General features: G+C 39.8%; 2 protein-coding genes across 20 annotated transcripts in view; one reads left to right on the forward strand and one right to left on the reverse strand.

Moving 5' to 3' along the window:
- The first annotated feature begins 1,274 nt into the window (after positions 1-1,274).
- On the forward strand, positions 1,275-13,199 carry ZNF830 (zinc finger protein 830). Its single transcript, XM_080378177.1, has 10 exons — positions 1,275-1,447; positions 1,618-1,717; positions 2,715-2,835; positions 3,393-3,426; positions 4,763-4,977; positions 5,317-5,407; positions 6,075-6,138; positions 9,140-9,220; positions 10,539-10,615; positions 12,517-13,199. Exons 1-10 carry the CDS (start codon positions 1,326-1,328, stop codon positions 12,698-12,700), a joined length of 1,089 nt encoding a protein of 362 aa, XP_080234303.1. The 5' UTR covers positions 1,275-1,325; the 3' UTR covers positions 12,701-13,199.
- Positions 9,227-22,419, reverse strand: part of LOC308060006 (poly(rC)-binding protein 3-like) — a 528,829-nt gene continuing 515,636 nt past the window's right edge. For 17 of the 19 annotated variants that reach the window (XM_080378161.1, XM_080378175.1, XM_080378172.1 and 14 more), the window contains one exon: positions 20,078-22,367. In XM_080378161.1, the coding sequence (XP_080234287.1) occupies positions 22,019-22,367 (349 nt within the window). In that variant the 3' untranslated portion in view covers positions 20,078-22,018. The other 2 variants (XM_080378167.1, XM_080378169.1) reach the window with 2 other exon arrangements.

Here is a 22,419-nt window from a genome sequence, read left to right on the forward strand (position 1 = left end):
CCTGGAGTTGATTGACTTTTATACTTGGTTTGGAAAGGGGGGTCCTACACTTCATTTTTTCAAAATAGCCTTAAATTTCAGTAAAAGCAAACTCCTGTGCTTTTCGAAATTGCAGCAGACCACAGCTGTGGGAGAAAGGGGAAGGAAGAAGAGATTTAACATATTCTCCAGTATTTGTAAACGTTAATATAGCTTAAGATTGAGATCTGTATTCTCACTGATGCTGTATTCTAGATGTACTGTGATACTTTGCGACTGAATCATTTCCTCACCCCAGCCGCTTGCCCTGCTCGTGTCAAAGGCGCTCGTGGCTGCACTTACCCCATCGTTTTCCTCCGGCTGCTGTGTTGCTCTGGCTGCGTTTACACACACACACACACACACACACCCCTGATTTGCCTTCTGGCCATTTGACGAACGTGGAAATGGAATTAGACGCTTCCTTGCCCCGTTTGCTCCCGCAGCTCCTGCAGGCTGGTGTGAGACGAACTAAATCCGCCGTTCAGGGAGCCGCGGGGCAGCTTGCTTTCTGGGAACAGCGTAAAACACGCCTGGTTGTAGCCGTGTCCCCTGTGACCGGGTCCTCCTGAAGGCAGTGTCCCTGTAAACCTGGAGTAACGCTTCTTTGACTTGTAATGGGCACTCGTCGTTTGGAGTGGAGTTTAACACCGTGGAACTTGGGGCTGGAGGTTTTTTTTTAGTTGTATTATTGTACTATCATAAATGAAAAAGCAAAAATAAAATGCGGAGCGTTCCCAGCTGTCCGTGGTCGCGGTGCGGGTGCGGTGCGGGCTGTTCCAGCGGGGGGACCGCCAGGGCGGGAGCGGGGGGGGGGGCGCCTGCGGTGTCACCCTGACCGGCCGTGAGCTGAAGCTTCAAGAAAAGCCGTTTCTGTTTTTGTTTTTTAGAAGCACTTTTCCCGGTTGGGACGTACGGGGTGTACTGGGTTTCTTGTTTATTTTTTACTTATTTTGTGGCGTGGCTTTTCCGGCACTTTTAAGGGCATTTATTCAGAGACGCGGCCCGCAGCTGCAGTACCATGCCTGGCTAGTTCCGACGGTGCTCCAGAGGCTTTAACTACTGAAGACCCTGATCAAGCCCAAGTTTTTTTTCCGCTTCTCTGCTGCCATCACCTTACTTTTGCTCCTGCGCCTCCCCCGGGGGCTGGGGGGCGGGGGGGGCGGGCGGGCCGGGCTCCGCTTCCCGCGCCCCCAGCCGAAGCTCCGCCCACCAGGAGCCCCGCCCATCCGGTGTACGTTGCGGGGCGGGGCCGCAGCGTCACTTGGGTCCCGGCCCCGCCCTGCCGCTCTGCTCGCCGGGGGAAGATGGCGGCGGCCGGGGTGGGCGCGGGGCGGAAGCAGGTGCGGCAGGAGGAGCTGCGGCGCCTCATGCGGGAGAAGCAGCGGCAGAACGCGGGAAAGAAGCGGATCGACTCGCCCTTCGCCAAATATCCTCGGCACTGGGCGCTCTAGCCCTCTCCTCGGGCGCTGGCCCGGCCCGGCCCGGCCCGGCCCGGCGGGTGGGAGGGGGTGGCCGTTGCGGGGCGGTGGGGGGCGGGCGGGGTCCGTGCCGGGGTCCGTGCCGCAGCGCCCTGCTTCCCTTAACGGCGGCCGGTACGTACAACAGCCTGGGGCACCTGAGCTGCACGCTGTGCAACGCGCCCGTCAAGAGCGAGCTGCTGTGGCAGACCCACGCCCTGGGCAAGCAGCACCGTGAGGTGAGCGGCCGGGGGCTTCCCGCCCGGGCGGCGCGGGCGGCTCGGCGCTGGGGGGGGGTCGGGGGGGAGCGGGGCGGCTCCAGGGCACCCGCTTTGCGGGGTGCGCGCTGCCAGGTAACCGCTGAGCATCTGTCAGGAGAGAGTCGTGTCAGAACTAGCCTGAATGTCGGAGCTGCCTTTTCTTCTTGAAACCTGTGTACCCGTTGAAAGGGCATCACTTGAGAGAACGGTCCCGTGTCTAAGGGGCGTACTCTGAAGTAAAGCTATTTCCACGTTAGCGACAACTTTCAACTGTCACTTGTCTGCGACTCCGACTTGTAAACCCTCCTTGGGATTGCTTTTTCACCTGTATGTTACCAAGTGGCAGCTTACACGTGGTTAAGAAAATGTGTTGCTTTTTCTTTATAAATTAGCAGTAAAAATAAAGAATTTGTGAAGCGATTTCAGGGAGCTTGTAACTTGGTTGCAACCTTAAATCAGGGTTTTTTTATACCTTTAAATTCTGCTGCCGCTTCTTAGTGGAAACTGAGAGACAAGTAACGAGGAAAAGACCAAAAGAACTGAGGGGTTCCTAGTTCATTGCTGCATACTGAGTAGATGGTTGTTGCAAGGCACAGTGACTTTAATGTCTTTAATACTACAGCTGTGTTTTAATTTTAAGATGCTTAATATTCCAGGATCTTAGGATAGGTCCAGTCTTCCTGATCCTTCCTACAGTGTCTTACTGCTGTAAGTGTCGCTGATCTTAGTCTCCTTTCTCACTCATATAGCCTCCCTTGTGCAAGTGTCAATTCCTCTGCCCTCATGTCACATCATTCAAGAAGAGGTTGACAGGAACATTGGTCTTGGTTTTGGTATCCGTGATGTCTATTTCAGTGCTCTTGTTGTAGAAAGATATTGACTTGCTTTAAGAAACTGTTCTAAAAGCACTGTATTTTAAGCTGCAATCCAGAAGTTCCTGCTAGGACAGTTTGCTGGATTTTGTACTTCCCTACAGAGAGTTGCGGAATTAAAAGGTACAAAGCAGACAGCAACTGGTTCTGCTGCTAGCACATCATCTCATCCTGTCAAGAGAAAAACTGTTGATACAGACAACACAGAGTTAAAGAGAATAAAAGGTAAGGAGAGAAAAATACTTACCAAGCACTTGCCAGAATCTAGCCACTTTACATCTTGAATGTTTTTGGTTTGTTTTTTTTCTCATGGAAGTGAGTGTGGATGCATAAGACTTGAGTTAATATCAGCCTGTTGCTACTGAAAAGGGAAAAGGTCTGCCTTGCTCTTTGTGAGTTCACAGGTCAGGAAAAACCTGCATTTTTGGTAGCTTACCTAGTTTTCATCTGGGTTATTGGGTTAAGTTAGGTCATGGAGCTGTGGGCGTGGTCCAAACAACCAGAAAGATTTGTAAATTAAACAGCAGAAGCGGTTGCCCAGAAGTGGTGTTACTCCTTTTCAGTGGGATCAAGCTACTGGTTTACTTCAAACCAGGTATGAAAGTTCATGCTACAGGAAAGATAGTTAATTTTTTTCCCTTGATGCTACTAATCGTGTAAATATATGAAATCTTATCTATCTGGGTGTGCATTTGTGAACTTGCTGCTATAGTAGGAGTCTGTCTGAGGGATATTTCTTTTAAAAGCACCGATTGTAAGAAGTGACTCTTGGTTTTATACAGGTACAGATGAAAAGCCACATACATCTACATCTGGGTAAGTAGGTCTTACTACATGAGAATTTCTTATTACTGTACCAGCTGCTGCGTTCTCACCCTATTCTTCCTTGTTTCTCCTTCCTAGCCAAGGGTAAAGGTTTAGAGAATCAGCAGATCCCTGCTAATTTTCTAATGTGTATGTTCCTGAACATGGCAGCATCTTCCTCAGTGCAGATGAGAAAATCTGGTATTAACTATAGTGTCTCTGACAAAACAGGAATTCTTTTACTGTCGCTATCGGACCTTTAAGGATTAATACATGGTGGCATTACACAGTTTCTTAGAGTGAAAATAACTAGCTTGTGGCATGCACTCTAATGCTAGCATACTGCAGAAGAGATGGTAGTTTGAAATTAAGACAAATTTAGAATGTATATTGAATTGTACATTTGAATGATGCTCACAAAAACCACCAAAAATGTCATCAATGTATCTTTATAAAGATTTTTTTTTGTTACTGAAAATTCCTGTAAATGCATATCATGCAGTTGAACTCTCGCAGATATAAATGACTTCAAGAGATTGGGTTAAACATCTTACTGCCACTAAAGATTTCTGAAGGGATTTGGACATCTTTATGTGGTTGTTAGGTATCACATGAGGCCTGCAGGTTTCTTGTACACTTCTTCACAGGATAAAGTGTTACTGTCTTGCACAGATACTATCTGTTGTTACCTTGTAAAACTTCTGAGTATATGCACAAAATTAACAGTTGAGAGGTTTGTTTGTTCATTATTAAACTGATCAGTATGATTATTTTAAAATATAACCTGGAAAAATGTTTGGCTTGCAGGCCTGCAGCTATTCTAAGCAAATCTGGGTTTTCTCATTGCTGAGCCTGTGTGGCTCTTCTAAGCTGCAGTTCTGAGCAGTAGTAGGTATCCAAAACAAGTAGTTGTGTTATACATGAAGGTTATCAAGGTTTACATTACATTAGTGTGACCGTTGAACTATGAATTTTGTATTTAATGTGTTCACAGTAGGTATACTGATGCAAATGACTTTGCGGACATAGAATTACCTAAGCTGCCATTCCTCCCAATGTGCTTTGTTATGGGATGTTTTTATTAATGTTTCTGATATTCAGTATTTAGATACAGAAATGGAACTGAAGTGTGTTCTCAGAATTAACCTGAGCATTTCTGGGAAACTTCAAATGAAAGCAACAAGTATGTGCTGCCTTCAGAGAGTGGTTACATTGGTAGCTGTGCGGTTTAGGGTGTTGCACACTATCCAAAAAATCATATTGCTCACAGATTGAATAGGCTTCATATGGTAGACTGTAACTGATCTGTGTGAAGTCTGAAATAGTTATGTTGTGTGTTCTTTACTAGGCTACCAGCAGATTTTTTTGATGAAATGGAGCAGGATAGTGCAAATGAAAAGCTTTCAAAGGATCCAGGTCCCAGTTTATTGTCAGGAAATTATGATGATGATGATGATGATGATGAAGAGGAAGAACAAGATAAATCAGACAAATCTTCTGCTACGCATAACACTGAAATTACACCTCCAAGTCAAGAAGTAGTAGCTAATTCTCTGCCTGCAGGTAATGCTGACTGAAATAGTGATTCAGTAAGGAGAAGCTGTGTTGTGATGATGGAGTGGTTTTCATGTATTTTTCTAATTATTGCTGTTAGCTGGTTAGGGTGTGTAACGTTGGAAGCAGAGAAAGGAGGTTCTTTGATGGCTTGTTACTGTGTGGTGTTTTCTTGGCATGCTTACTGATTTATGTTCTGATTGTTTGAGGTTGTCATGTGAAATAATGTCTGGCTGTTCTTCCCTTGATTCTATAAGGTGTTATTTGAAATTCCTGTCTAGTCAGAATTTTATAAAGAAGCTTGAACAGTTGTTCTTTCTGTTCATAGGCTTCTGTCCTTTCTTACAGACTTCTTTGACAGCAAAACTACAGCCGCTCCTATAGTTTCCCATTCAGGATCCATACAGAAAGCAGAGATACAGGAGAAGATAGTGGAAAGGTAAGCAGTCAAATCAAATACTGATGGATTTGGGAATTGTAAATAAACATTACTCTTCCAGGAAATACAGACAGTGATCACTTAGAAATATATCATGTTGTCAACTTGTATTCTGCATAGTTTGTGTATGTGTCAGCATCTAGCATTATTTCAGACAGGTGTTTCATACAATAGGGGTAGGATAAGAGATGGAGCAATGCCATACAGTGTCAGACATCTCTATTTGGAAATTTTAACGCAAGATACTTTGGAAGCTTAATGGCAACCTCTGCTTTAACAGTTTAAAGAAAACCATTTGCTTGTTCTATAGTAATGGTTCACTTCACTTGAGCACTTTTTAGACAGTGGTTTAAGTTTTCAAAAGTACAGACTGTGCTGTTAAAATGTTTGGGTGCTCAGTGCACTGGAAAGAATAGTTTAAGAAACCTAAGCTCCTGTTGTGACAGTGAGATTTAGACCTGTCTGTGTAGTTTCTTTTAAGTTAGGTAAGATCATGCTGAAGAAGAAAGTTTTGATGGTTGTAGGTAAAACTCGGGGCATAAAGAACTGGCTCTGTTTCTGGGTCCTTTTCTACAAGATTATGGATTTTATTCTCGACTATTTTTAACTCTACAATAAAGCAGGTTGTAAAGTGTTAACTTGGGATAATAGTGGTCAATCATTTCAGGAAAGAAAACACGGCTGAAGCTTTGCCAGAAGGTTTCTTCGATGATCCTGAAGTGGATGCAAAAGTAAGTCATATGATCTTTTTGTGCTTCTGGATTTATTTCTGCCAGTTGTAATGCTTTCTGAGGAGTAAGGATGCTTTTCCAGGTAATTAGTCATATCAGAATGTAAGAAAATGAACTATTTAGAATAGAATAGGCTATTTCAGTTGGAAGGGACCTATAGCGATCATCTAGTCCCACTGCCTGACTAGTTCAGGGCTGACCAAAAGTTAAAGCATGTTGTTAATGGGCGTTGTCCAAATGCCTCTTAAACACCGACAGGCATGGGACATAAACCTCCTCTCTAGGAAGCCTGGTCCAGTGTTTGACCACCCTCTTGGTACAGAAATGCTTCTGAATGTCCAGTCTAAACCTGCCTTGTCACAGCTTTCTGTATTAATTAGAAAATACAAAAAGGGATGGGGGTGGGTGGGAAAAGCTTGTTAAACTCTTGGAAGATACTTTTGATTGTGGTTCCTTTGTGGCTCTTAAAGAAGACTGAAGAAGTGTTATTTGTTGATTGAAATGCTGGACTGAGATTTGAACAGTCCACCTGTTACTTTTATTTCTTTTGAGTCACCCCAGGAAAAGCATTTCACCTAATTTGTGTATCCAGTTCTGCTTTGGAATTAAGGATGTAACAATAGTTCTGTAATGTCCTTTGAAAGATCCTGTTGAAACGTGTTAAAGAGTTGCTATGTGACTGATGCTATACGTCCTGTTAAGAGTGAAAATAGCTAGATTGTGGCATACACTGTAATCTCTAGTACTGGCATATTACAACACTGAACTTGGTCTTCAGCCCTCTTGTCTTCTATCACTGTGGATTTTTTTGGTGCTCGGAAAAGAAATGCATGCATTCAACATGCATCTCAAAAAAACACAACTGAAAATCTTGACGTTTGGATCAGAATCATTCATACTACTTTCAACTTGCACAGTAGCAAATGATGACCAAAATAAATACTGATATTTGAATTAGAAACCCTTTTTGTTGCTGTTGGGGCTTTTTTGTTTGTTTGTTTTGTAAAATTTGCCACAGATTTGATGGCTTTCCTGCTCTGTTTATTGAAATAATAGTGTTGTAGGCTCAAAGTGTTTTCTATTTTCCTGGAGTATTTTTCCATATTGTTCACACTGTAGAAGGCTGCTGGTGTATTTAAATTGGATTGTGAGGCTAAGCCATGAATTCTGATTTGAACACCTTCCAAATAATGCTGCTTTATGTTCTGTTAGTCCCACTGTCCCAATTACAAGCTTTTGGTATCTCTTGCTCTGGCAAGGTTCTTTAGGCACCACTCATGCCCACGTGCTGGCATATGTGAATAGTTTTGAACAGTGACATTCTGAACATTGAAATATGTAGCTGAAAAAGCCACACTTTTTCTTTTGCATATGACTAACTGGAGTGTTAAATTTTTCAAATAATTAGTTTCACCATGAGCTTGGAAGCTTGTACAAAGCAGGATTGCCTAGCAGGCAAAGGAGAATCTGCTTATATCTCTGAGAACATGGGTTAGTGATTTTTTGTTCTGGTCATCGCCTTGGCTACTAAAATCTACAAGTGGATACATTTTCCAATAAGCTCTTCCTTGAATTGCTTTCAGGTGCTCTTCTTTTTAATCAGCCCTTTCTAAATTTAGCTAATATGCAGGGGAAGGAAAATATTCGTGACATTGCTTATACTGAGATGACTGCAGTGATTCTTTGCTGGACTCATACACAAAATAATTATTTTCAGAATTAACAGTGAGCCTTTGGAAGGGATATTGTGGGTGTGAAAAACATTAATTCTTTACATTAGTAATTTGTAAAGCATATAAATTCTGGATTAGATAAATATTTCAAGGAAAAATAATATCTTTAGTGTTTAAATTTATTGTAAGAAATACAAATAATTATGAATTACAAAAGACAACCACAATGTGTAATAACACAGTACATACACATATGATAGAAATAATCACAGAACAGAAAATGAAATGATGACTATTACTTCCCAGTACGTAGTTTGCTTGGAAGCTTCTAATTTATTCTACAAACTTAATTCATACTACTGGATTTTGTATAATCATTCAGGAATAAAATGTACCAAACTGTTGTCTTTACCATCATGATGACTGATGTGTTACCAAAAGAGAGGAACAAATAAAGAAAAAATAAAACTAATGCAAAAAGATGGTGTCATGAATTACTCTGTTGAAACTGCTTAGTTCCTCTAGCTATATAATTTCCACCCAGTCCAGAGCCAGGCATAATCTGTCATCTAACACATGTTATGTACCACATCTTCCAGTCTTGAATTGTGGAAATTTTGGTCACACAGGTAGATTATCTTGTTTATTTGCTTGTTTTTAACAGAGTTTTGATTACCTTAGTTGTAGTTCTTAAGTGAATTCTTACAGCTACTACTTTTTCAGTCTTCTCTTAGTAATTAATGCCACCTACCACAGAAGAATAAGCTTTGCATGTTGTTAAAAATTGGTATGTAGCTGTACTATTTCTTCTGTTAGCCAACAAAATTAGACTAGATCTGAAATATAGTCAGACTGTCTTAACACTAGTCATACTAGCGACAAATATCAAATGATATTTTATGTTATGCCAAAGGCAAATAATTCACTGCTTTTTGGCTTGTGAGATGGCTACTATATATGATTGAACAGGCAGTTTACAGAAGAATTTAAAGGTTATCACCTGACATAGTGAAATTGCAGACCATCAAATTAACAGACTTAGTCACTTCTGTTACTCCAAACATTCCACACCATCCATTCTTAGTCAATTATTCTTTAATGCTGCAGTCAAGGATGTTGTTTTAATCCAGGATTAGAGTCAGATTTTTCCACCAAAATCATTGTGCAGCTGCACTCTCTTATTCATATACATTAGCTAAACTGAAGCATGCTGACCTGACTTTTCTGAGAACACAGCGTAATTTGTCCGATTTCTCAGGTGTTTTACAGTGCCCCAAAGAGTCACTAGACATAAACTTTTAATAAGCTTGTTTTTTCATGTTCCTTAGGTGCGAAAAGTTGATGCTCCAAAGGATCAGATGGACAAAGAATGGGATGAATTTCAAAAGGCAATGCGACAGGTCAACACAGTAAGTAATGGAATCTATTTTTATTGATTCTAAATACTATACACAGTAAGGAAAACAACAGTTTCATGCAGCTCTGCAGCAGAATGACTGAAATCTGCATTTCTCAGCTGTTTGTTGCAATGCAGTTTGTGGTTAAATACACTTTATAAATGAGCAAAGGGTTCCTTCTGTTTTCTAGTTAAGGGAAATTAAGTTGAAAAAGCTTTTGGTCAGGATCCAGTCATCGATATACATCTAGTTACATTAGTTAAATTTATTTAAATAAGATAGCATATATCTCAGATCAGTGTCCTGTATCCAAAGAGGACATAATTGTGGGCTCATCAGATGAGATATATTCATATTCAACTTTGAAAAACACAGAACAAACTACCACTCATATAAAGTATAGGTAACCTGGGTTTTATGATTAATTTACATGTTCTGGAAAGGAACCCCAAAATTTGGGAAAGTGACAAAAGATTTTGTGCATGTGACACAGAAGTTGGTCACAATTTTTTTGTACTTCCATTTTTTACTGTTTAGCATTGCATGGAAAGTCTTCCCGAAACAGGTTTTTATCTGCCCTTTTGTATAATATCAAACTGTCACTAAAGATACCTGGTGTTCTCAATCTTCCTTTAGAGTATTTGCTAGTTTTTAAATTTTAATTGTAAATAATTGCTTATATGTCAGCTGCTAAGAAAAGTGGTGCAAAAAATTTTATTGTTGCTCATTTTAAAGCGGTCAGCACTATAAACAGAGCGAATGTTCATACAAAAGCGGTGGTGGATACATTTTGCTAGCATTAGCCATTCAGATAATTCTTCAGCTTAGAAGGAATCTTCTCAGTTATGCGTGGACCATTGATTGCATAGCATCTCCCAGACATTCAGATTTGAGAAAGTATATGCTGAAAAAAATAACAGATTAGAAACACTTCGGGATCTAGTGGGAATATTTAACCAATACTTTCAATAAGCATGTGTAGTTAAGTTCCAGGCATTGGGGTATAGTCCTATTTCAACCTCAGACTTTGGATGCACGTAGTTTGTTTATGCTTAGTTTCAAATAGTAGTATATTGGAAAATTTGAAAGGTTAACCCCAAAGCAGCCAAACTGCTTTTAGTTTTAAGAAAAAACATTTCTACTTCAAATTAAACCAGATCAGATTTTTTCTGTATTTGCCTCCAGAGTCTTTTGTGAAGGTGAGAGTATACGTATAGGAGACTGACATTGACTGGAGGTAGAGGGGAGGAAGGAAAGACACAGAGATCAAAAAGGAACAACAGTGGAATTGAGGATGAAGGTGAATTTTCTTAGTGCTTTTCTGGTTTAGATTTCAGAAGCGATAGTGGCAGAAGATGATGAGGAGGGACGACTAGATCGTCAGATTGGAGAAATTGATGAGCAGATGTAAGTAGATCAATTTTTCCTCCAACTTTCTGTTCTCCAGCAGTAATGTATCACTATTTGACTAGAGTGCTAAAAACATTTTTAATGTTAATCTTCTGTGATATTACCTGTCATTAATCACTAAATATTGGAAGGACAGACTCCTTCAAATTGCAGAATGATACCTAATAAAAGCATGAATTTTGGTGCAAAGTTACGTAATTATTTGCAAAGAGAGAATGCACTGGAATCACTGAAAGTACAGCAAGCAGGCATGGGCAAAGTAAAGCAATAGTAGGCAAATTCTTTTAACAAACTGTCCCTATTCCCTCTCTCAAATGTCTTCCTTTGTATTTCTCTGTGAATTCTGATTGATATAGAATTTATGTGAACACTTCTAAAAAACAAAGTCTGATATTCTGTACTGCAATTAAAATTTTAATAACAAGATTTGTGTTTTCACCACTGATTTGCTGGACTGAAAATTTCCTGTTCTGTGACTAACTCTCCTTGTTTCTAATAAAAGTGTACTTAAAGGTTTTCTTGAATGTTGCACTTCATTGCATGAACTGGGGCTTTTTTGTTCATTTTGTTGAAATAGTAGCTGTAGCGGTTGGATAAGCATTAGTTTAAACTCTTAAGTAACCTGAAATACAGCTTAGTGGAACAGATTATCACCATCTTTATGTAGCTCAACATTTGATTAACAGTGATTATAGCAATGGTAGTGACTGAAAAGAAAAAAAATGAATTCTGATTTTAATGAACCTTGCAACAAAAAGGAGACACTAAAAATTTAAGGAACACTTAAACCATCTGGACAGATTTACGTGCTACAGATAATTAGCATATAGTAACAACAGCATTGGATTCAAACTGAGCTTTGGTGGTACAGGAATGTCTTTTAACAGTGCTCATGTAATTTTGGAGAGGGCTTGAGCTAAGCCCGGCTGTCTTTGAGCGTTCATTTTCCCCAGTAGCTTAGGATGCTGTAGAACATAGAATCAAATTCAGAAATTTGTAGAGAATTTCAAGTTTGTTACCACAATTATTTTTCCCCAGAAGAAAAGTTCCAAATTGTTAAATACTCCTTTTGTAGCTTTGTCCTCTGAGTGTATTTAAGTGCAGGCTACTTCAAATCAAATTCAAAATAAAATTAATTTCAGTGACATTCATGTTTTCCTTAGCCTTCAAATACTCAGCTGTGACTGCCTGTAAGTAATCCTATTGCAGAAATGCAAGGGGAAACAGGATCTAGATAATAGTTTTTCCTTGTTGACTTTTCCTAGCAAATAGGAATGAAGGAAGAAAAGATATATTCAAATCAGGCTGATATTACTTAGCATTTTCAACAAAATACCCTGTTAAAATGGCTAGAATAATTGTTATAAAACATATTTCAAGGACAGGACTTGTTAAGTAAATGGAAAACGGAAACTTGTGGATTGTGTTCACTTAAAATGTTTTGTAACAGCACACAGTAAGCACATAAAGAATCTGAACACTTGTGCTGATTTTCGATTTTCAGATATGCCACCACTAAGTTATCAAATTGGTAGCTGATTGATAGCTCATCTTTTTATGAAAACCGTAAGTGGAGCAAAGAATGGCATCTCTTCCAGTGTAGAAGTGGATATTGATTCAGTGTGGTTTTTTAAAAATTTTGTGGTGGTATTGCAGTTGTTAAATGTTTGAGTTAGATCTCATTGTTAAGAGAACTGACCACACCTCTCTGCACTGGTCTGTTTCCACTTGATTAACAAAGAGAAAGTACGCTAGCGTATTGAAAGCTTATTTTTTAATTGATGGGAAACTGTGGAGCTTGCTTCATCCAAAGTCGGAGAAGCAAAATCCAGCACTGTAGAAAATATAGTTAATGTGGAAAGGCTACAAGTGTTAATAGGTGGTTTACTTTTCAACAGTGAATGTTATCGCCGTGTTGAGCTTTTGCGTAACCGCCAGGATCTGATGAAGGAGAAGTTAAAGGAAGCCATGAGATTAAGAGCAACACAAGAGAAAGAGGATGAAACTATTGGTAGCGAAGACGAAGAAGAATTGCAGGATTTGCTGTCTCAAGACTGGCGGGTGAAAGGGGCTTTGTTGTAGCATTTCTGCATCATGGTTGATAATATCTTCCCGTGATGTTACTTCCATTGTTAGAAGTGAAATGCTTTTGTTAAATATTTATTTAAAGAGGATCATGTGGTGGTAAAGAGCCAAGTGTATTAAAAAAAATCTTTATAGATCTACAGTGGTGTATTATTTGCTGTAAAAACTGTATATTTCAAATGTTTTACAATATTGAATGCATCTTTCCTATTAAAATTATTTTTTTCCTACCAGAGGTATTTTAAAAGAACTAATAAGTAACTGAAGAATCTCTAAGGTTTTGGAAGATTAGATATATCTTATCTGGTAATTTTGAGACTTGGGTTATTGTATATAGAAGTAAATTACTTGCAAAAGTGATAGCGTATAGAGTTTTCTGAGATTGGGGGGGTTAGGGAAAGGAAAATATTACACATATATGTTATCTTAAAATTTCTAAGTGCTCTTCCATCTGTTGCCCCAGCTCCCAATAAAATATGTACCTTTTTTTTCAGGATCTGTTACAGTTTCTCTGTGTAAGGACCAAGCTCAGAAACGTTGAGCTACAGCTTCTCCACAGTGTATATACACTGTGATGTGCCATAGGCAGTTCTAAGTATTTTTCTTCATAGTATTTTGTTTTGTTTAGCGCAGCCATAGTGTAGCATACCTCACTTTTCTTGAACCAGAGGGATGAAAACACAATGTTTACATATTTGCCTAGCTACATTAAAGGGTGACAGAACGCTAGAGAGGGAGGTACTGCACTGGAAACTGATGAGGTAAAATCATTTCTCTAGCTGTAAATACTAGAAATTTTCTTAAGATATCTTAGGCACAGAGCATCTAAAATTGATTTCTGTTCTGGTAAACACAGATGAAGTAAAATCAAGAACTGGTGGACTTGACAAGACTAGGACATAGAAAGCAGAACTACCTTGAGCTTTGGTAAGTGTCTTTTCCTCCCCCTCCCCTGGCCAAAGTGTATTTTTTTACTTTTGCCAATCTTAAACATTTCAAATTTGCTGAGGACTTTTGAAAAAATAGGAAAAGTGTGTGGTTTGATTTTTCCATGATCCTTGGATTCAGCTCTTTATATTTATAAAGCTGTCAAAATTCAAGCAGTTTGGTGCATCCATTTATTCCTGCTCACATATGCTGGTTTACAGCCATTGGTGTTTTGGTTGATTCAATAACCATGAGTGTAAGTAGCTGTTATTGCTAAAATGTTTGACATAACACTGCAGTCTTAGATGCATTATTGTTGTTGAGATAGCAACATTCAGAGAGTGTTGAAATACAGAAATGTTCAGAGAGTATTGAAACAAATAATTAAAGTTTTGGTAAGTTGGAGAAAATTTAATTGGCCAAAACTGGAAATGTCTTCCTATAGCACGAAACATTTGAATATTAATGTATAAGGTACCTGTCATGCTGTAGTTAAAGAGCTCTAGATCCATTTATCGCTATCAAGAGAACTTTCAGCTGAGAGTGTGGTACAATATTAACAGATGGACTGTTTTTTTGGGTTTGTTTTCAAAAGACAATCCTCCCAAATTCACTCTGAGAAGAACTAAGCTAAATTTCTAATAGTTCTGCTTATCTTTGCTTTTCACCAAACTCACTCACCAACACATACTAGCTTGTTAAAACTGAACTTTAGAACCACTCTCTGCATTGGGCTTCAATGTCAGAGAAACAGGTGGTTAAACTGAGATTTTACTGATAGTCATGGACATACGTGTTTTTACAATATAAAAATATTAACCTCTGAGTTTATAACTTACACTTCCATTTTGTGCATATATCTGTAACTTTAGTTTCATTTTGTACATCAGTCTGCAAATCACTGTTTCAGCTGCTGATAAATAGGAAAGGAACTGAGCATTAAAACAGTTTAGCTGTTTTCATTCACTTGCCCTCTTTAGAGGTACCTCGTGGTTAGAAGCTAAAGGCAGTGAGTTTAGTTACAGTGCAGGGAGCTTCTTCATTCAAATCCAAAGCCAGTGCAGCCCATTGTTTTAATTAGTAGGAATAGATGGCAAGAGTAAACACCAGATCACTCATCACGCTATTCATTATCCTTCCATGACTTCCGTTGAGAGAGTAAAGATGGTGGACAAGCCAATGTGTGTATGTATTGCTGAGGAAGTAACTGCCAGCATTGGTCCCTCTTGGTTGGTTAGGAGTTGGTGCTTTTTTCTTTGGAGGAACCTCACAGATGCACAAATAGTGTTGTATACAAGTTTTATACAGCTTATTGTGCGCAACTGTATGTTTCTTCAGCATCCGAAACAAAGCTTTTAGAGAGCTTTGTGAAGAGAGAGGAGTGACTTTGCTATTTGTCTTATACATTACATTGACGTGCATGTGCTGTTGTGTCAAGAAGTCAAGAAATCATCCTGCTTTTTAGCGGTGGTTGTAGCATGGCTGTAAAGGGGAAGAGGGAATTATCCCAACTTTACTGAACGGCGAAGCTAATTTATCAAGGTAAATGTGTCTTAAAAACTTAGGCATAATTAATTCATATTTAAATCTGTGGTCAGTTTTGGAAAACAATTTTATGAGTTTCTGATGAGTTATTCAGCTAGAAGATTAACTAGAGGAAATAATTGTTTTTAAAAATTTGTAATTCCTTAATTTCTAACTTCTCAATTTTCTGGAATTCTGTTTTTAAACAATAAAGATGAAAGTAGTCCTAATAACTAGCTCTGTCCATAGCCATTATTAAAACCAAAATTTTAATCTCTGGCAGAGTGGAATTGAGAAGAATATTGTAATCCTCTGATCTCCAGGGTTTCCAGAAAACACAACCAGAATTTAGGGGGAAGACTTAGCATTTGTAATCCTTATTTATTGATAGAATAATTGAGTTTTGCCCAAATTTAAGAACTGTGGATCTCCTGCCACCAAAAAACTGTTGTGATTCCCCAGCTCAGTGGTTGTGAAACTGGTGACTTCCAGGACCAAAATGTGTGTGTGCGTGCATGTTTGCAATGGAGTTTTAACTAGCAGCTCTGCAGGGAGCAGCAAACTGCAGCTGCCTATTGTTGGTAGCTAGCTGTTCTCTGGCAAGTGCAGTCAATCACAGACGATAATCTGTGTGCTAACTTCTCTCCTACCATGGAAGAAATAAGCTGCTGCTGTCATGACTTAGAAGTAGATATGGAAAAAGGGCTGTATTTAGTACAGAGGAGCCCAAAAGTGATTGCGCAGAAAAAACCAAACCAAAATAGCAACAACAAACAAAACATTGTTCTGATTTGCTAACATGATTGTTTGTCATTCCTCCACTAAAGCATATAAATTTAAAATTTTGCTTCAGAATTACAAATATCAATTAAAAAGAACATTAACATTAGCTTTGATCAGGCCCCTTGCCAATAAATTCAGTTTGAGGAGAGAAAAAAATTTGCTGATTGCATGCCACTGTAATTCTCTGCATTTCATCATCTTAAAAGACACTGAGCTAGAAATAGTTCTAATGAGGACTGTTCTAATACTGGAGTATTTTCAGCACTTATAAAGACTTTTTTTTTTTTCTTATAATCAGGAAAGTTTGCACTAGGAAATTGGACATACAGCCAAGAGGAATCATGCTATAGGTGTCATTAGAAGCTACAATGTGAGTATATAATGTTTCAGAATTTCCAATTGTTAGGTACCATCAGGTGAATTTGACACTTCTCTTTCATTTCAGCTACTGTCTTGAGACACATGCCAGTCTGGAGAGTGACAGGACACATGCATTGATGCAGAAACTGAGTTAATCAACATTACTGCATTCCTTCCTGGAAACAAGCAGGAGGTACACTTCAGTAGCAAGAAAGGCAGTATGTACTTGTTTCCCTAGAAAGTGTTGCTCAGAACAAGACACTGAAATTTTCTGGTGTGAAGCAGTTTCTCAGTATCTGCCTTCATTTGATCTTCAAATGAAGGTTCATCACTTCACGTAGAACTATCCTGGCCTGTTAGCTGTGGAAAGAAATGCAAGCAATTTCCTTATGCAGACGTCTAAACCAGGTCTTTCCTCCAAAAACATAGCAGAGGGACTAATACCTTGCATAATTGGTGATTACAGCAGTTACAGAGGATATAAGAGATCTTTGTTCAAATCCCTCCTCTCTGTGCTGTCCCCTTTGAACATGCAGTTCCAGTGATCTAGTTGAGCAGCCTAAAAATTTCAGTCTTTCCTGTAGAAGCTGTGCCACTGTAAAATGATTGAATTAGTATGCATATGTGACTTTCTTGTTCAATAATCGTGGCACTTGCCCAAGAAGGGGAAGGTCCTGTTCCGAGTACATAAATAGTGCTGAAATACATTCAGCTGAGATTGAGGCTCTGGAAGAAACTGGATTTTGGTATCTCTCCCATCTCAGACAAGCACTCTTGTTTTCATACTCTTTGATATTTAAAAATGCAAAAACCAGGCATGCTTCTGTTTCTGCGGGTTTGGGTGGGGAAGGTTCAGCGCATGCTTTAAGACTGTCTTGTGAAATCTCAGAGAAACTCCCTGCCCATGCAGCCTGGTGAGGCCGAGGCACTTGCCAGGTGCCTACATTCATGGAACCAGTGAGGTTTATGCTGTTAGCTTCCTAGGAGCCTTGACTGGCACAAACACACGGTTTGGGGCCCATAGATGCCTTCTGGCTGTGTCTGAGAACAGAAAACACTCTGCGTATTAGCAATGGACTAGGTTATGTGGTTGAATACCTCTGTTGGTTTTCCTTCTGGTTGAATATTCCAGCCAGCATTCGTACTTTCTGTTTGTTTCATTTGAGAAACACAACAGAGCTGCTTGAATTTGAGATGTTTGCCAGAACTCTGATACCAATTTCATGATGTGAAAGCTGCAGAACTTCTGTTATCTTTCATTTGGAAACTCACAGTTGTGTGGGCAGTGACCTTTTCATATCAAGTGCATGCTTTCTCTTAGCTACCTTTGGGCATGGGTGGTTTAGTTTTCTATCTTGGATAACATTATTTTTTACTTTTCTTTTTTCTCCCTCCAGATGTACCTTCTTGTATTTTGTTTGCCCGTTTTGTATATTAAAAGTATCCAGGAACTTTTTCTTCTCATTCAGAAATATTTTCCAACTAAAATAATTAAATTAAAATGAGTCTTCAGCCTAGATTTTACCGCATTCCTGCCTGTATTTTTTGCAAAAGCCCTCTCACAAGAGACTTCGGTTTTTCCTTCCTTTGTCCATGTGTCTTTATTTTATCTCTCCTCATTCCATACACAGATGTGCCCCTGCACTAGTTTCGTTAAATCCTAGTCTTTTCTAGCCAATTCTGCAAGGCATATGGGAATTGTTAATGTGAAAGATGCTCTATGTGACAGAGCTGCTGCTGCCCTTTGCCTAGCAGCTTTACTGGGAGAGCAAAGCCTTGACCTACTTACTGCTGAGCTGCAATAATGTTCGTTTTTTGTTGGCATTGTTGTTGCTGTTGTTTTTTCATTTACACTAGCCAAAGAAATTGCTTTTGCTATTGAGGAAATTTAGAGTGTGCATTTAGGAAATGAAAGAGTATGCAGGCCTCTGCTGTGAAAGCAGCTTCAGCTCTCCTTTAAAGACTCAGAAGTTAAAATGTATTTTAAGTCATATAAATGTATTTTAAGTAATAATAACAAAGAATTTTGTCAAGGTTAGTACTACAGACTATAGTTCTTCTAACCTAATGGTTGGAATAGCTAATTCAACATTGGGTAAAGCTTCCTGAGTGCTGGGATGCAGTGATGCATTCTGTAATCTTCCTTGGCAGCCTTTATTGTCAAGAGTTGTGTGGCTGCATCTGTATTGAAGAAGCTGTTGACTTCTACAGATTGCCAAGTCTTGGTCATATCATAGTTCCAGGCTCAGTCTCATGACCCAGACACACAGGAGCTCACTGTACCCTAGAGTCGATGGAAAAAAAATATCGATATGCCCCGTGAGTACTTGGCCAGAGCAGTAAGAGGAACTGGGAACCCAAACTAAATACCCGGAGACAAGTATAGACCTTAGCAGAGTAGGGATGGAGGTTGTAGAATTAGTTTCACGTCATTAAAGATGCTACTCGCTTGCACTGCCAAAACCTCATGCTTTCTCATGAGGATAAAGCAATAAACATGAAAAGTATTGCCAGTGCCCTACGAGGGGAGGGGGCCAGAGCACAGCCAGAAGCGCTGTATGCAGCAACACCTCAGGGCCAGCCCCTTTCTTTCACTTCTGTGTGAAGATCCATACGCAGATGGAAAGGAGGAGCTGAATGGCTCAAGCAGAGTGTCAGGGCAGGATGAAACACTGGGCCAGCTCTCCATTCACCCTTTTTAATGCAAATTGTCATCATCCTCCCAGCTGCTGGGCTAGTTTCCTGGAGGGGTGAAAGGTGTTGTCTAGAAGCCTCTCTGAACAGTGCTGCTGGGAATGGGAGAATAGGAAGGGTCTGAGCAATAATGTACTCGGAACCCAAGTTTGTTCTTTTGTTCTTGCTTTTCTTTCCCCAGTGTCTGATCTTACAGTCAGTATGGGAAAACAAGAGAGATACAAACCAGTGGCTTCTTTTAGCAAGAAGCCATGTTCTCTTTTCTATGCAGTGCAAGAAGTTCTCCAAGAGCAACTTTGTTAAAAAATGAACAAAGTTTTGCAGAAATGCTTATTCTACTAATTACAGAGTCTGGCTTTATCTAATCCTGAAAAGACTTACCATCCCTGACAATGGGTTAATATACTTTCTAACGTTGCTAGTATTGCACAGTTGTTACACTCTTTCCCAATGAGCACTGGGACCTTAAACATGATAATATGAAACCTTTAATTGTTAATGAAAACAAGCAGTTTGTCTATGATCTTAGTTTGACAATCCATAAAATAGTGTTTCTCAAATGACAAATTAGCAACTTGGTTACAAAGAACAAAGTTTAAACAACACAACAGTTGTATGCACAAAGCTACCACGTCTTTTTTTTAAATCAGGAAAAAAATTTATTTATAAAAACGTCTCATTTAATTTACTGTCAAGTCTCTAGCTGAATACAGTGGTTTAGAACACTAACGGCCCATGCTTTTATACAGATTAGCCAAAGCATGAACATCAATGAAAATTAACCCCCAAAAATAAGTTTTCTTTGCTTTATGTTATGAGCCACAACAGTGTTAAAACTGGAACAGTAATGAAAGCAACACAAGAGTTAGGAAGCACAGTTGCTTAAAGAGTAAAGGAAGTATTTTCTTTTGATGTCTCAGAATAATAAGAAAGTTAGAAATGGCAGAAACTCCTCTGTAGATTAGTCCATAGAAAGCATTGTCTCATGGGGCTTTGGAAAAGTCCTGTCTGGTGGCTAATGCACTAGGGCATGATGAGATACATTACAGAGCCCCCAGGCCAGTAACTTCTGAAGACAGCCTAAAATGTAGGAACAAAAATGAGGAAAAGAAAAGAAAAAAAAAAAGGCAAAGAGAAAAAAAAAAAAAAGAAAAAAAAAATCTTCTCACTATTAAAAAAATAACACTTGAGTACAACCAGCATAGAACAGCATTTCAATGCAGGCAAGTTTTCTCACACAGAGAGTGGTGGTTTGTTTTTTTTTAAAGTGTCAGTTATTGAAACAGTTACAATAGTCCAGAACAATTTTACAGCAGTTTTCTAGAGCTTTAAAATAGCTGAGGTACCTTGCATTATTTCCAGTTTTTCCTTCATTATATACAAACAAACAAACAAACTAAAAAAAAGCCCAAAACAAACCAACCAAAAAAAAAAAACCAACAAAACCAACCAAAACCCCCTTCTGGATAAGTGCAAACTGTAACAATGGCAGTTCTACAAATGGTTACAGTGACAGAACTTAGTGCAAAGGTACTAAGGTGAAGAAAAGCCCACAGAATACAGAAATGACACAAAATACTGAGATAGTACTTAGCCCTATACAATAATAATAACACACTTTGAAATACCATGTTTTAAAAAGTATTGCATTTGCATTGTGTTTTTAGTTTATATTAAAATGCACTGAATACAGTTCAATTGTTAAAGCTTTGTGTCCAAGGAGTGCAAAGTGGATGAACATGGCGGGCTAATGGGATTCTGGATTTGGAAGTGGTGAGGAAAATATTGCATTACTGAGTTATGCAACAGAAATTAAAAAGAAGGCGGATGGACAAACAGAAAATGCAGTTAAAAACTAGTTCCAACAGCTAGCAACCAGCCATTACATCACCCAGCTGTCTTTGGTTTGGCTGCAACTAGATTTCTGGTTTTAGTTAATCTGAACATTGTTAAGTTCTTGTTAAAGGGATGCTATCTGTTCAGCTAGCAACCTTTGAATGCATGATTAGCAGTGAGTTACATAGGGATGTATTTTATACAGAAACCTAACAAAGAATGTTCATTTTGGCTGAACAAAGTGTATGTGGGAGGGCGTACCAGAGTAGAGACTGTACATGTCTGATTTGTACCTACTACTAAGTACTTACAGAAGTAAGTACTTTGTCAGTATATATGAGAGTAAAATGTCTGAGTGTAAAAGGTGAAGCCTACTCTCCCTTCCTAAAGTGGCGTTCTTAAAATCATGTTTTTCCAAACCAGAGGAAAATTGTTGCACCCTTTAAAAGAATGAAGTGCAAAGGCACAGGTGCCTGATATTTTTTTATTGTTGTCTTCCAATAATTATAATTTAGCTGGTCAGACCAGAAAGCTTCATTTGTTGTATGCAGAAGTACCTGAGGTTCTGGTATTTTGTAGCCCCTATATCCTGCTTGCAGGCAGGTGTTGGGGCAGGGAAGACAGGAGTCTTCAGGCCTATTGAGAGCAGCAGAATGACCAAGGGGGCCAGCACGTTACGTGGGATTTCAGGGGCACTAACAATCATCAGAAGCGGCAGATTTGCAGGTTCTAGCCATATAAAAATTCATCAGAGGTGCCAGTTTGCCACAGAAAAATGTTCTGTAGTTGGAGGGATCCCTTCAAATGGATTTAAGTATATTTATATGCCAGGCAGCACTGCTGGAGTAACCAGCTGTCAAAATTTTGCCTCGTTTATGTTTTTCTTCCTCTCCAGGTGTCTCCTTGCTGGGGTGGGGGCAACCCTGCGGGGCTGCTGGAGGGCCGGCCCTGGCGGAGGGATGGCACTGGTGGGGCGAAAGCCCCAGGCCGGCGCCTGCCCACTGTTGGAACTAGTTGGTAGGTGGTGCCCGGGTGTTAGTCGTTATGGAGAGCGGAAGACGACTTGAGTTGGCAACAGTTAACACTAGCAATTTAACAGAAAATAAAAGATGCCGTATTGTTTCCTTGGTAACTAGGATCTACCACAGACTCTTGGTAGAGCTGGCAAAGCTTGCATTGTGTCTCATCCCTTCAATATGGAGCAAACTTCTGGCGGTCAGATTTCTTAACCCCGCTCGTCGAAGGAATTTTGGCAGTGTAAGCGGACAAACTCCCCGTGGCCCCCGCGGCGGCCGCGGCATTTAGTGCCAGGAGTGGGACAGTTTTCATGCCAAGCAGACTGGAGACAGGAACGGCATAGTGGGTGGTTGGCAGAGTTGGTAGGGGAGGGGGGGTACTGACGGTAACGGCGGAGGCGGCCGCCAGCACGGCCATGGAGGTGGGGGTGGAGGTAGGGGTGGCAGACTGAGAGAGGTTCATGTTGAGGTCAACAGGGGTCGTGACGGAAGCGGCCTGGGTGCTGACTTTAGCCATCTCTAAGCTGCAAACGAAGAGAGGAAGAGGAACAAACAGGTTGGGAGGGTCCAGCCAGG

This window comes from Falco punctatus (genome assembly GCF_963210335.1).
Source record: "Falco punctatus genome assembly, chromosome: 3".
Taxonomy (NCBI): Eukaryota; Metazoa; Chordata; class Aves; order Falconiformes; family Falconidae; genus Falco; species Falco punctatus.

Coding starts and splice junctions, on each gene's coding strand:
- ZNF830 (XM_080378177.1), top strand. CDS start 1,326: ATGGCGGCGGCCGGGGTGGGCGCGGGGCGGAAGCAGGTGCGGCAGGAG. Junction 1,448..1,617: donor ATCGACTCGCCCTTCGCCAA/ATATCCTCGGCA, acceptor GGCGGCCGGTAC/GTACAACAGCCTGGGGCACC. Junction 6,139..9,139: donor ATCCTGAAGTGGATGCAAAA/GTAAGTCATATG, acceptor CATGTTCCTTAG/GTGCGAAAAGTTGATGCTCC.